The sequence below is a fragment of the Physcomitrium patens genome, chromosome 10 (genome assembly GCF_059467195.1).
Source record: "Physcomitrium patens ecotype Gransden chromosome 10, ASM5946719v1, whole genome shotgun sequence".
Taxonomy (NCBI): Eukaryota; Viridiplantae; Streptophyta; class Bryopsida; order Funariales; family Funariaceae; genus Physcomitrium; species Physcomitrium patens.
Window position 1 is genome coordinate 12,466,629 of NC_143419.1, and position 15,157 is coordinate 12,481,785.

At 34.3% G+C, this 15,157-nt stretch overlaps 1 protein-coding gene and 1 long non-coding RNA gene across 4 annotated transcripts; both read left to right on the forward strand.

Annotated features, from left to right (window-relative positions):
* The first annotated feature begins 1,235 nt into the window (after positions 1-1,235).
* LOC149988289 (uncharacterized) lies at positions 1,236-2,686 on the forward strand. Of its 2 annotated transcripts, XR_016505188.1 has the most exons (3): positions 1,236-1,416; positions 1,955-2,046; positions 2,380-2,686. It is a non-coding gene; the product is annotated as an uncharacterized LOC149988289 (long non-coding RNA). The 2 variants fall into 2 exon arrangements; XR_016505187.1 differs by lacking the exon at positions 1,236-1,416 and having other exon boundaries at positions 1,427-2,046.
* Positions 2,687-4,273: 1,587 nt separating this feature from the next.
* Positions 4,274-6,620, forward strand: LOC112287436 (uncharacterized). Of its 2 annotated transcripts, XR_002971265.3 has the most exons (3): positions 4,274-5,968; positions 6,114-6,245; positions 6,551-6,620. XR_002971265.3 is itself a non-coding variant. In XM_073536556.2 (2 exons), the coding sequence occupies exons 1-2, from the start codon at positions 4,942-4,944 to the stop codon at positions 6,188-6,190; spliced, it is 1,104 nt and encodes a 367-aa protein (XP_073392657.1). In that variant the 5' UTR covers positions 4,276-4,941; the 3' UTR covers positions 6,191-6,620. The 2 variants fall into 2 exon arrangements, 1 of the variants encoding a protein (XP_073392657.1); XM_073536556.2 differs by having other exon boundaries at positions 4,276-5,968; positions 6,114-6,620.
* The last annotated feature ends 8,537 nt before the right edge of the window (positions 6,621-15,157 follow it).

Below are 15,157 nucleotides of genomic sequence, written 5' to 3' on the forward strand. Positions count from 1 at the left end.
AAATTATCTAATTCAACACTTGATTTTTTAAATAGTTTCAGATTATTTTCAAGAAAAAAAATCTGAACATAAAAAATTATTTTACTTATATTTATCTAAAAATAAAATTATTATAATAAATCTTCTAAAATTAGTTCATATTTTTATGATACTTATAAAATATAAAATGAAATAAAAAAATATTCATTGGATTCTAAATTCCTCAAAAAAAATTGATTTTTGGTTTTAAATTGGTATTTTTTAACATCTGCATAACCTGATTTCTAAGAAGTGATTTATTTTCTTCAACTTTACTAAAATATTATGTGGTATGTTCTATTGGCAATAGTAGTACATGTCTCATTTTACTACTCAATATTATGTGCTAATAACATATTATAAATTGGCTTAGATTTTTATTAATATTATTTAATAAGTAATTTAAAACTAATTTTATAAAAAAAATTATATTTTCTATAGTAGCATATTACTTTTACTCTTTATTAAAAATAAATTATTTTATTTAGTTTATTTATTTTAGAGAAAATTATTTAAATTATATTAGATGGTCTCCTAATTTAACTATTAAGGCTCTTTAATGGTATAGCTTCTTTTTGTTGATGCTACTTAAGTTAGGATCTTTAATACCTACACATACATCTTTTCATATTACATAAGTTGCACAAAAGTACCAATTTATTCAAAACTAGAAACAATCCTTGTTTTTCTATAAATTCTCTTAATATAAAATAAAATAAAATAAAATAAAATATTTTTATAATTTATCCTATTGTATTAAATATATGATTTTCTAAAACTATAGTTCTAAGCATTAATTATTAGAAACTAAGTATTGATGGAATTTGTGATAATAAAAGCTAACTTTGATTTCATATTTTTATTCCAAATTTTATTTTATGAAATAAGAAAAAAAATATTATATATATATATATATATATATATATATACATAATCAAATTCATATAAATATCACTAAAAAAATAATAATGTTGCATAAAAGTAATAGTTTAAGAAACACCCCCACAACAGGATGACATGAAAGAAACTAATGGCTAAAACATCATAGGTTTGGCTGCAAGAATTTGGACAGATTACATGGATGAATTGTGACATGGATGAACTGGGCCATGGATGATAATCCGTCCACGAGACATCGCGACAGTTCGATAGGGGATGTCCTATCTAACCCTAGTCTTTGACAGAGGCCAGCTAAGTTCGTTCGGGCTAGATAATAGCCAAATCCACACCAGGTTGGACTGCGGACGGGCAACCCCCGAATTTAATACGACGAACCGGAATTCGGAGCGAGGGGTCGCCCTCTCTTTCCGCCGGCGACCTCCGGTCGACGATTTGCGAAGCGAGGCTGTGTGATGGCCAGAGTCGCGTAGCTTGATTCAAGAGTGGTGGTGCTCCGAGGTGTGGCACTCATCACCCTTTCGCCTTGGCGTCATGGATAGACCTGACTTCGGAGGATTTATCTTTTATTTTTTTTCAATTTTTTATTTTATTTTTTGGTTTTGTTGACCTCTGGGGGATTGTAGTCGGTACCATTGTGGTGTCCATTGATTGTTAGCTTCGGTAAGAAGCGAGAATGGGACAATAGATTCTGAGAGTATGTGCCGAATTTTTGAAAGTTTTAGACCGTCGCCTGATGTGCTGGCATTTCTTGCTCTTGCTCTTGTCGGTGACTTCATGGCGATCACTTGCGTATGCTCCAATTTGATAAATTCGTCTGAACTACTGGTGTATTTGCACTCAGTCAAGATAGTTTTGTTTGTAACCTCGATCTTTTCTCAAGAAGCTGCATATAGGGTTTTAGTAACTCATGGTATCAGAGATGTGAGGACCTCAGTATCCGAATGTATTGCTGTGAAGAGTTCGTCCTCCAGTCGCATCCCTTAGACAAACTGCGAATGAGAATGTGTCTTATCCTTCTGTTGTGTTCGTTTCGAAGGCCTTTCAGATCAGTACGAAGATTTTGTTGATGAGTTCAGTATAGATGATGGACCCCAGGTATTTACGATGGAGGATCACATCCGTTGGCTGGTGAGCGTTCTTAACCTATTGTATTTTGTTTTAACTAATTCTGGCTTGCACTCTTTTCAAACAGAAACTAGAAGTCGTGTTGGGTATCAACGCACAAACGAGTCTCTAAATGTGGATGGGATCCTCATTCATTTTTTTTAAAGGACTTTCTTCATTCTTTTGGAATTGTTTCGAGCTGAGATCTTCAAGCTTTGATTGATTGTTTGATTGAGTGATAATGCTCCTACCTTTTTTACGTTAGCAGTCTGAATTGAATATGAGTCCATGCGTTCCTTGGACTTTATCCGTCAGCACCCTCAATGCAAGGATACGATGGGGTTGTGAATCCTGCAGGAAGAAAGACAGATGGCGAGAGGAGTCCAAGTTGATACTTCAACAGGCTCATGGGGAACAGTACATTCACTAAGTCAAGGGTCGTATGACGAAGATCTTATTTTTTCTGATTACCACGATCCTGACTCCAACCTCCTCCATGATCTTCCAAAGAGATAGTCCTCATTCCGCGCAAGTGTATTATTATTATTCAATTCAGACTCTAGCTCCCATAATTTTTCTGACATGTACACAATCGTTATTGAAGAATCTCCTGACGCTGGGCTCTCACCGAGCGGCAATTGTATCAATAAGCATACAAAACCAACGTAGTCTATTCCTTTTCGAAACATTTCAGGCTCTCGTCAGTTATGTTATTCTACTGAGCTATCGTAATCTTGGTGAACGATGTGTTACTGGTGCAATCTGCAAAGAATAGGGTTTTGGTCTGTAAAGAACGTTAGTCCTGCAAAGAATAGGGTTTTGGGTAACATTGTGTGATGAATGAAGCACGATGTCTGTAATCAAAATCCACTTAATGTGTTGAATCTGAAGCTGAAAATGTCTCTAACGTTGGACTCATCTGAACAAATCTTTCTTTGAGCTTAAAGAATACACCCTTACTAAGAGAAGAAACAATTCACTTTTTGATTTCCCGTATATCTTTTTCTGAATAAAATTTTACTGTTAGTGGAGCGACGAAAGTTGGTGAATTGGGGGATCTATGCTCAAAGCATCGTAATTTGAGTTTGCACAAGAAAGTATGTGCCTTAGCGTGTCGGACGTTTCAGGCATCTTCCTCGGAATGGATCTATTGGTGTCTGCATGACAATTTTAGAGTAACAACCAGTATTACAATTTGTCTTCTCCAATTCACCTCCTCTCAATCCAATTTCTCAACGTCATACATCAAGGAGAATCTTTGTTACGCGTTTATGCTATTGAATCCGAACCGGTCAATGTGAGTCAGACTCTAATCTCCCAGAACGTAGAGGCAGCCGAGAGCTGAGGGGACCAACCCAGAATCCCTGAAGGTAAAAGTTATCACCTCGCATGTATACGAGTGGCATTTTTAATTTCGAAGCCTACGTAGCCCTCACGGAGTTATGTCGAGGAAGCAATCACATTCACATCAACGTTAGGCTGATCGCGAAGTCTCGTGCTGCAGGGCGTTGGCTGATTTTTCGGTAGTTTTCTGCCAGGTGATAGGAGGTTGCTAGGATAGTTAGCTCATTCACTTGTCTGGTAAGGTTAACGGTGGAGACTGGTACAGGCAGTCGAACTCAACTCCTTCGCCACTACGGCCAGCCGGTGGTCGATCCCCTCAAGTCTGAGAAACCGGAACAAGAACTTCCATGCATTGTCAGTGAGAGGAAGATGCATGTGGTTATAGGCTGTTTCTCCACTATGCTTATCTTCTATCCACCACCTTCCTGATTCTGATGACGATTGATTAATTACGTCTCTGGTCTAATTTTCCGAGTTCTTGCAAAAAGTAAGTCTGGCTTGACGGGTTTCATATGATCAATTCGCTCCATGAACGCACTTGGGTCCAATATAGTTTGCTATAACTTTTCAGTACAAACATTCGATGTGCGCTCCTGTTTTCTAATGTCAATATGGTGAGCGAGGTTTTTCATGAGATTGTAACGATTGAGAGAATGTCAAATCAAGAGTAGAAGCTTTCGGTTTTAAAAGTGCGTATTTGCTCTTGCTTAGAAGTGAGGAAAGAGCTCCCCAAATTGAAACTTTCACCCTTCACAGCCAAGTAATACAGCGGCCCCCGTGTTGGTCTTTCCGAGGAGATGTCATTCTGTGGTTGTAGTAAAGAAGATTGACGGTTGGTGAACAACGTTAGGAGGAACGTAACGTTAGGAGGAACGTAACGTTTCGTTGATTTTTGGCATCAGAGAATTGCTTTGTAGTCTTCGAAGCTCACGTCGATTTACTACAATGATGTATTGTTTCAGTGAGGGAAGCAAATTCGATGGAGGGTATACATAGGTATAACAGTAAGGAATTTTACCTATTGACATTAAATAGGGACGCGCATCAGCTATTCGTACTAGCTGTGCCGGTATGGTTAATACCATCTGAGTTCGTAACGAATTCTTGGCAAGTCGAAAAATACATTTCGTCAATTGCTTTTAACAAGGTCGAAGAAGCATATCCCGCCGAATATCCTCGAACAGCGAATTGTCGTAATTGGGTAACTGGGAATAGCTATTTCTGCAATCTCGAAGCCGTCAATTAAACGTGAAATCCGTTATGATGTAATTTCCTCTGCTTAAAAGGGCAAAGTCGAAAACCTCAGAGTGAGCGAACGCCAAATACCCTCCTGTAGTTTTCCGGCGTCGGGGTAAACCGCCGCGTGTTTCCATCTTTAAGTGTTCATTGAACCTAGTTGTGGATCTGAGAATGAAGGGAGCCGTCACTGACGCTGGACGATCATGATTGTCATGAATTTAATGAATAATTACTCATCTTGCTCTCAAGTACGCAAAGGATCTCCTTCGTGAAATCAACTCGCCCTTACGTCAATCGGGAATTCATTTCTAAAAATCGGGGAGAGGCACTCTAGAGATGGATGACGCAAATTCGGTGCATGTTGGAGGGCTTTCATATGAAAGTAGCGAAGACGCAGTGAAAAAAGCATTTATCGAATTTGGCGAAGTGGTTTCTGTGAAAATTGTATATGACCGTGAGAGCGGGGAGTCTCGTGGTTTCGGATTTGTTTCCTTCACCAACCCTCGATCGGCAACAATGGCGATTCGCGACATGGATGGAGGTCAAATTGAAGGCCGTACCATCCGCGTCAACGAGGTACGGAAGAACTTAAAAGGATTAGGATTCCGCGACCGAGATCGAGACTTTAGATCTCGAGGAATGAAAGAACGGATTCGGCGCCGAGGATCTCTACCGTCCCGTGAGCGAATGCATCATCGCACCAGATCTCCGGTTCCCCAACGAAGCCGCTCCCCCACGCCTGTGAAAAGTAGTCCAGCTGCAATAGAAGGCAGCCCAAGAAGAGGAAATAGCCCCTTCGTCAATGCAGGAAGATACCAATCCGCAGAGCTCAAGGAACGAGAGTGGTCACACGGTACCCGTAGCTCGGTGTCTCCCCCAAGCTCCGAGGGCAACGAAATAAAAGAGGAATCTTTACACAAGGAAGTCCCCAACCTCAGCTCCCGCATCGCCGCAGAGAAGGACGAAGAGGATGTGCGCAACCTGCTGGAAGAGCTGGAGAACGCCAAAGAGAATCGGCGAGGGCTCGAGGAGAAAGTTGCGAGTCTCAGGAGCGTGGTGGAGAAAGCTGTTGTCACAATCGCCGCCCTAAAAAGCAAGTCGCAAAAACTGGAGGAATGCTTAGCAAATGCTCAGCAACTAACTGCGCACCGCCAGTTTCAGCTCAAACGGCTGAAGACAGGCGTCTTCCAGTACAAGCTGTGCACGGAGAGGCTTTCCAGCAGCGAGAAGGAGATGAAGGCTTTGGCAGCCTTGGCCTCTCTGGAGGCGGATCACAGTCCTCGTAGCAACAGCAACCCCGACGAATCACCTCCTTGCCTCCCAAACGGCCATTTCGCCGGAGACGAGCAAAACCACTACGACGGTGACCAACACACGAATCTTTTTCCTGCATACACCACAAAACAAAACAATTTAGCGCAACTGCATGCTAAGGCATGCGATCTTCAGTACTGAAGCATCCACAGCTTAGGCTGCTTCTCACCACAAAATTTTGTCACCAATGACAGATTATTTGAGTAGCAGGGCTGCTCGGGTGCGGCGAGGCGGGCTGACGGGGAATGACAGCGCTCTGCTAGGATTTTGAATTCGATAGGCGCGTGTTGGGAATGGCTCCCACCCTCCGATTCCAAAGTTTCAGAGTGAGTTCATGATTCGTGCTGGCTTCCTCATTCAATCTGAATATCAATAAAAACAGCCTCTATTGAATGGGGTAACGATTCTTTTTGTCAGAAAAACGTCTTTAAATGGTTTTGAGTGAACTCGGAGTTAGTGGTCGGATTCATATATATGGGAATTGATAGGTTGACCTGGGTTTTTACTAAAATGACATGGTTTGGTAACCTAACCTAGTTCACGTGTAGGGGTCCTTAATAAACATGTATGTTCATTTATGTACTGTGCAGCCAAATTTGGTCACCTGACCTAGTTCATTGATATACTGCAGAGCCAAAATATTGTGCATATGGTTTTTAAAACCAAAATTGAATAATTAAGTGCGTTATTTGTGTTCACAATTTATATATTTTCATTCACAATATTTGTTCACAATTCATTTCATACTTCATTACGTGTGAACGAAGTTTCATGTGAACTGTAAATGAACTCATAAGTTCATCAACTTTTCTGTTCACAATGAACAAATGCCCCATTAAATTTTTTATTTTTTATTTTTTATTTTTTCATCCTTTGTTACATGTGAAATCAGCTGATGAGTTAGTTCATCAAACAGAAAGATAATCCATAAATTTGTGTAAAGAATGCAATGAAGTATTTGAAGGATTTCATGTTCTTTAATCATGCAGCAATGGTTAGAACTATGTGACCACAATTTTAAAATAAGAATCCACATCAGGCAATCAAGATGTAATTCCCTGTGATTGAAGCCTTTCTTTCATGATTTGTTTTATTTGTTTTTTTATGTTTTATTTTTTAAAATTTTTGCAAATCATAGCCTTTGTGCGAGAGAGCATTTCAATTTAATCTTACATGTGGTAATTGCAACCATGACCATGTTTAGATGATTTCATGTTTTTTTTGTGGAATCTGTGGCCTCTAGTAAACCTAGTAGATGTTATAAACACTAGCTACCAAGCAACATGTGTTGAGCAACAATAACAGCAATAAATTCAGCCACTTCTTGATTGGATCTGTGGAGTGTCAGAGTAGAGAGAGTTTGCCTGAAGAAAGCACTAGGCTCCTGGTTGTCACTAATTGTTCAATCAAGCTTCCAAATAAGGGAAGCCTAAGTTTATATATAAAATTTCCCTTTTTGGAGCAATTACACCAAATACATAAGCCTCAAGTAACCAACAGCATCCAAAATATGATAAAATCTTCTAAAACCTTGTATACCTTTATGTGAAAAATTTCTTGAACTTCAATACCTTATATCTCCTGATCCGACTATTCAAACTTACTCAAATTTTATAAGAAGTATTGATGTATTCTTATCAACTTCTACATCAAATTTCAACTACAAATTCGTTGCGGATCTTAAGATATTACCAAAACCCTAACAATAGCTTCAAACCTTAGTTTTTATACATCCACGTGTGATTTTTTTCATATCTCACAAATTAAATACTCAAATACCACAAAGTTTGTATATGTAATTTTTTAACATAATTATCTATCTTCTCCAAAAGATTTGAACCAAAAATTCTTCTAAAAACTTAAGATATGGCTCTTACCATTACTATGAATAAAATCACTTACTTACTGTCTTTGATTTGGATACACTAACTTCAATCCTCTATAACTTCTTCATTCAAAGTCCAAATTGATTAAAAAAAATATATACAAAAAGTGAGGTCGAAGAAGTGTTGTCTCCAACCCTAGTTGCTGATCTTATGTTGCTCTCTGCAAATGTATGTTATGATCCAAAGAATGACAATAGGTACAATATTGACACCTTAACTTTGAGCGCCAATAATTCTTTCATAAAAACTCCAAATCATACAAAATTTGTACCTAATTTGTATTCAAAATCCTAAACTTCCTAACCCTAGCCTCCAAAGCTCAAATGACTTCAAAAAAAAACCCTAATCTCTAATAAGACTTGAGGCAGCCTCCTTGAAGTCCATTGGATATGGCCTTCGATCAATAGGAATGAAGATCTCCATTCCTTGCCTTCATCCAACCATGCCTTGCTTTTATCCCTTCTAATAAGCTTCCAATTAGTTAAGATTTTCTTCTTTAGGCTTTAATCTCTTCTAAAGGCTTCATACTAAACATTTAGGTCTTATAATTTTTTTAAATGCTATAATCAAAACAAGTAAAAAAAAAAAAAAAAAAAAAAAAACAAAGTAAAGTTTTTTATACCAACTTTCTTTAAATTAATCTATAAACCATTCTAACACACATCAATACTTATAAACATATTATATGTTCTAACTAATTTTTACATACTATAAGCAATTACAGTATGACAGCGACACTAAAAGAAAAAAAAATCCATTTAGAATATTTCACCTATTGTCGTAGATTTGTGCTTTGACAACTACACAACCACACATTCTTCAATACAAGATTTACGTGCACTATCTTTCTCTACTAAGTCCATCAAGGTGAATACACTATTAATGTTACAAGTCAAGCTATCACATTTAGATGAGGTTAATGTTCCTTCCAAATCAAACTATCACATATCTCATAAGAAGACGATGCAACATGGACATCTAATGTGGTTAACACTGACCACAATTACAATCTAACAATTGTTATAATAGCCTATCCATCAAGAAGAATCTTATCAATAGACAAAGTTGAAATAGTTCAAAACTTATTTGAAGTTTGTGCTTCTTTCCAAGTCATCCATACTAAGGAGATGCAATTGTATTCCAATAGTAGATGCACTTGAAGGAACATATATAACCTTTAAGATTCTTTAAGATGAGAAGAATTTACCAATCATATTCTTTTAGAAGTACTCTTAAATAAGTTAGAGAGCAACAATGTCTTCCATATAAAAAAATTGAATAGCAATAGTAGTCTTTCTCATTTATTTTTATGCCTTCCAAGGTAGTTGAACTTGAATGTTAATACAACTATGCACTTCATGTCATCTTATTAGACTCAATATATAATACAAATTAATTTTAAATGCCATTACAACATGTTGCTACTAGCACAAGCACAAATCATTCTTGTTTGCTATGCTTTTGCTTCATTCAAGCAAAGAAAGAAGATAATTATATTTGAGCTTTGAGACACATATAATTTGTATTTGCATCAATACTTCTATTTGTTTTTATAATTGATTGTAAGCTCTTATTGATATATGCAATTGACATTGTATTTTCAGATATTATAATACAATGCTTGCTCTATATGTGGCACATCAAGAAAAATGTACTATCAAATGTCAAGTCCATTATCCAAGATGCTATAATTTTAAGGCCTTTATAACTATATGAAAAGGAGTGGTTTATGCAATTAGTATCAAGTAGTACAAAGAAGTCGTGAATAGCCTAAAACATGACTTTAACAGTGATGTTGGGAGATATATTGATGTTGTTTGGATGTTCCCATATTACACAAAGTTTGTAAAACTTTGGACTAATTACATTTGCTATTATGGCCATTACCTAACATTGTAGGTTGAGGATCTACATGGTGCAATAAAAGACTAGATCTCAATGTCCATGGATAATTTCAACAATGTACATAAGAAGATTAGCTTAGTTATTAATGCTCAATTAGCTAAAATTTGATAAAAGCTTATTTTGAATGCCACACACCACTTTACTATATATTTTAATCTTGTGAGATATAAGATTGTTCACAAAATTTTACATTATGCCTTGAAAGCAATTAAAACAAAATTTAAACAAGTACAAAGCCTACCAAAATTAACTACATCTTGTTCATGTGTGATCACGTTATTGATGAATATGCCTTATCTAAATGCATTCTAGAGGTTAATGTAGGTTGGCAAGTCTTTGAAAGTTGACAATTTTGATTGCCATTAGTGGCTTGAATATATCTATCTATATATATATATATACTTATAATTTATTTAGCTATGCATGTGTAGTATTTAAGGCCACTTCAAAGTATGGTAGTTTGATTGAATGGATCTTAGACAACTCTACTTAAAATTGGACAAAAGGTCAATGTAGAAGTCTTTAAAATATAATTAATATGACTATCGACTTATTTGCTCAATTGATGATTGCCCGCCTTAATTTGGTCGGCCCAATTTCTTATTAATCTGAAAACACCTTGACACCAAAACTGCCATGAATTGTTGCCATGTCGGCAATTTCAACCAAAATGCTTGGTAGCCATTTGCTTTCAGCATATAGGTAAAGAAATTAATTTTAATTCTCTCTACTAATCATAATGCTGGAATACTTTGTCCACTCAACAATTTTTCGATAGTGTGAAGTGGCCCTTAAAAGATTTTTTTTGCAAATGGTCTATTTGAGAATTTGTGGATGAAATTTATTGAAATATTTTTTTGCTTAAGAGGAGACTTGAAACTCATATTTATTAATTTAAAATATACATATGTATTAAAAACAATTCTTTTGAAAGTATCTCTAATTCTTTACACCAATAAATTTGATACAAAATAGTCTCTTTTGGCTACTATTATTTTTTTAATATAAAAATAATTATTACATGTATTTTTTAAATTAAAAAGATTAGAATTATTCACAATTTTTATTGTAGAAATATTCACGCTTTTCAAGATGTGCATCCAAAACAAAATTGAATTTGGTGTATATAATCATATAATTAATATTTGATAGTTGATATTATAATAAATAAAATACTAGATTGACTTATTAATCTCAACGAAGAATTCTATATCAATTTTAAGTCTCTGAAAAAGTATTATTAATATCATAATTTCAAATTATTAGTACAAATATTGTTACTATTTTTGTTTCTTTGATTTATCAACATAAGTTTAATAAATTTATAATTATACTTAGAGTAAGAATTTCTTCATAATATTTATAAACAAATCAATTCTCAAAATCCATTAAATATATATATATATATATATATATATATATATATATATAAAATTTAATATATAATATATAAAATAAATTAATTGTTGATTATTTTTTAAAATTATAAAGATATTCTACAAATATAAGGATTTTTAACTATTTTTCTTAAAAAAAAATTAACATTTGTATTGATAACTAATTGTTAAAATAGAGAATGGATAATTTCTCCTTCTTATCTTTAACGATTATGAGGTAATCAAAAAAAGAATGAAGTTTGTATAGCTTATCTTGAAGGTTTATTGCATTGCATGTTACAAATTTGTGTTTTTGTTAAACAACTATACTTGCAAAATATACATGTTCACATATATAAAATTAAGTCCATTTATAATTTTAAATTAAAAAAATTAGATAGATCAAAATATCATTTAATTTTTAAATGGTTTAGGTTATAAGAAAAAGTTTTTTTGAAATTATAAAAGTTAATATAAGATAATTACAAGATGAAACTTTCCTTTTGTTGCATAAATATCTCTGCATCTTGCAATTGTGCATACATTCAATAAAATCATTGCCATATTATTACTAGTATATCAGTTTAAACTCTCAATAATAAAAGGTAATAAAACTAAAAATGTGTTGGTTCTTGATGCTCATAATTAAAATAAAGTGTAACCAAAATTTTCTTTTTTTAGAGAAAAAGTCTACTATAATATATATAATGGTTATATTTTAATGCTTAATGATTTTTTTATAATTTTTGTAATTTTATATATATCACAATGATATTATTTTATGTATGGAGGGGTACATAGTACAAAGAGATGTCTACATAGTAATAAAGAGATGTCCCCCTAACAATTCTTTAAAATAATGTCTCTATTATGTAATTTAGCATAATAAAAAAGTATCAATAATTACAAAAAAAATTCTTGTAATTTTTTATATATAGCTATTTATGAATTTTAACAATATAAATAGATTTATAGATCATTCAAAGAATAAAAAATGTGATAAATTTTATCACTTTTCTAGGAGATATTACATTATTGAAAAAAAAACCTAATTTAATTGGTAAATTTTATTAAAATATTTATATATAAAATTTCTACGATAATTTGTAATAAAGGATAATTACAATCTTGGAAACATTTATGTTGTTTACAACGAAACATCTTACAGACAGAGCTCCTCATCGATGATTGTTCATCCCCTCAGCTCTATTCATCCTTCTACCCCGTCCCTCATCCAAGGTCGCCTGTATGCTTGGCTATGCTTGCTGGTTTCTCGGCATTATGTGACTCCTTCCACTCAGCCTCGAGTTTGTATCAATCTGAGTGCTTGTGTGCACCGCTGTGTGCAATGATGAAGCACACAAGTGAACTTGAGGATAGTGTTGGGAGCAGAAGCGGGCAGGGCTCTGGGAGAGGCTAGATGGGGGATGTTTAACGAGCCCCATGATGTCGCTTGCTGGGTCTAAATGACTTAGGAGAAGTGGCACATCTGAGGTGAGATGATCCATTTGCGACATGACCCAACTTGATTTTCATGATTAATCATGGGAAGAACGCAGGGCAAATCATTTACTTCAAGAGTATCTTAATTGGAGGAGAGCAATGGGTTCCAAGCCAGGGTTTTTTAAACACCAAGCTCCTTAATCGATAGAGCTGACGCGTTTATGTCATCAATCCTAATGCCGGATTGAGCTAGCCTTAATCATGTCTAAGGTGTCACTTGGTAGTGCCACAGATTAGGGTTTGTGAGTGCGTGAGGTTTCACAACGGTAAAAACGGATTTCCAATTCAATATATTTATGAACAGATGCCTTTGTAACATTGAAATATTAAAAGCTATATATTATTTTGAATCTTACTAAAGTAAAGCAAGAAGACTCAAAGTTTGATTACTATATCGTACTCGTTGATTATATCTAACTTTACAAGACATGAAAAAGTATACAAAATAGAATATAGTGATTTGTCCACTCAGTGCAACCACTATAGAAGTACATCACATCATATTAAATAGTGCATACTTCCTTGATAAGCAGAACAAAAACAACTCCAGTACAAGACCATACACTTTGAAACCTTGAAGAATAGTGGTCTTGGCCTCCAAAAACGTACCATGACAACACTTCTAAGGACCAACTTTATATGGATGAAAAATAATCCACCAAAATACTACAAATGAATGAAGGATTCAATGCTTCAACTGGGTCAATAACATATGACTCACAATAATACAATTGAGTTTTTGGATAGCTCTAGAAACTAACCCTTCTATTAGTTTCTTCTGAAGATACAACACATTATCAAATTACAACAATTTTGGTATGTGCATCCCAAAGTAATTTCCTCAAAACATTGGTGTACAAAATCAATGAGGCCCTATTGTATATAATATAAGTGAAACATATATCCAATGAGAAGGACTAGATACTAGAATCAGTGCAAACTCAAATAATCAATTCTATAATTCAAAGATTTAAGTTAAAAATCATCAATAATAATAATAGATCCAATCTTTTGTGTCTTTGGACCAATGCAATATAAAATATAGAATGGAATAATTTAGATACATTACTAATATATGATTGATTGGCTATACTTTTCTATGACAAATAAATTACTATGATCAAACAAAGTCAAGCCATATACTGAAAAACTATTATCTCTTCTACAAAAAATTATTAAGCTTTAATATTTGAACAAATAAAGGCAATTCTCCATATGAAATAGAAATAAGTGATTGACTATATACAACACAGAAAGCCCAAAATACAACCATATTTTTCTTTACTTGCTTATTTTGAGTAAAAAGTAAAAGATGACAATACAATTCTTTCTTATAGATGATGGTCTAATTATAACTTTATATAGCATCAAATGCTTTGAAAAAAGACTAAATGGCATAAAAAAATATAGCAAGCTTAGGAACTTCATGAAAAATACATATTTCATATCTAACATTATACTATTACAAGAATATGTCAAGGAGAAGAACTCGATGAAAAAGCAATTCAGACAAGTGAGCCATCACTCAAAGAAAGATAACAAAATATAGATAAACAAGTATATATATTGAAAGAGAAACTAGAATGGCTATTGCCAAAAGACAAAAAAATTAGAGACCCTTGAAACTAGACTGGAAGCAAGAAAGGAGTTGACAAGAGTGAAGAAGGCTTCACTCTTCTCTCTATATATACTATCTAACTAAGGGCTACATTGTCATATGGCATGATTTGCTATCTAGGAATACACCAGGTATCTAGCTGTAGAGAGTTTAGGTTTCACTTTTATATTATGCCTTAGGTCCCAAAAATCCTCTTTGCTTTGTATAAAAACTCAAAATATATTAAAATCCTTCAAAACATTTTTCTTCCCTCAAAGACCTTTTTACATCAGACTTTAGGATCTCATATATCTCGATCCAACCGTTCAATTTGTTTAAAATTTCTACATAAGATAGATGCTATTCGTAACCCTTACTACAACAAAAATGAACCGTACATCTATCACCGATCTTTCAGAATCTTAGAAATCCTAACAGGTGCACAAAACCCTAACTTACAAGCATCTGAAAACTATTTTCCCTATATTTCAAAAACCCAAACTCCAAATTCCACAAAAATTATGTAGAAAGTTTTATAATAAGATTATACACAATATTAGAAATTTTGAGTGAAAACCTCGTCAAATTGTCTAAGATATAGCTCAAATCACAAGTACAAGTAAATCGGGCTACTTACTACCCTTAGATTCAAAGTGCTGACTTCAACTGCCAATATTGCCTTTATCAAAGCTTGAAATTTGATAGACAGTGGACATAAATTGTAGCCGAATAAGTGCTCTCTCCAACTCTAGTCGCCGATCCTCGTTTTCTATCTGTATGCGTGCGCAATGCTCCAAAGAGTGACAGTAGGTCCAAAAAATAACACCTTAACTTTGAGCGCCTATAACTTCCTCATAAATACCCCAAATGACACAAATTTTGCACCAAAACCATATCCAAAACCCTAAAGCTTTTGATCTCAACCTCCAAAGTTTGAATGGCCTCGAGAAACTAACCCTAATCCCTAATAT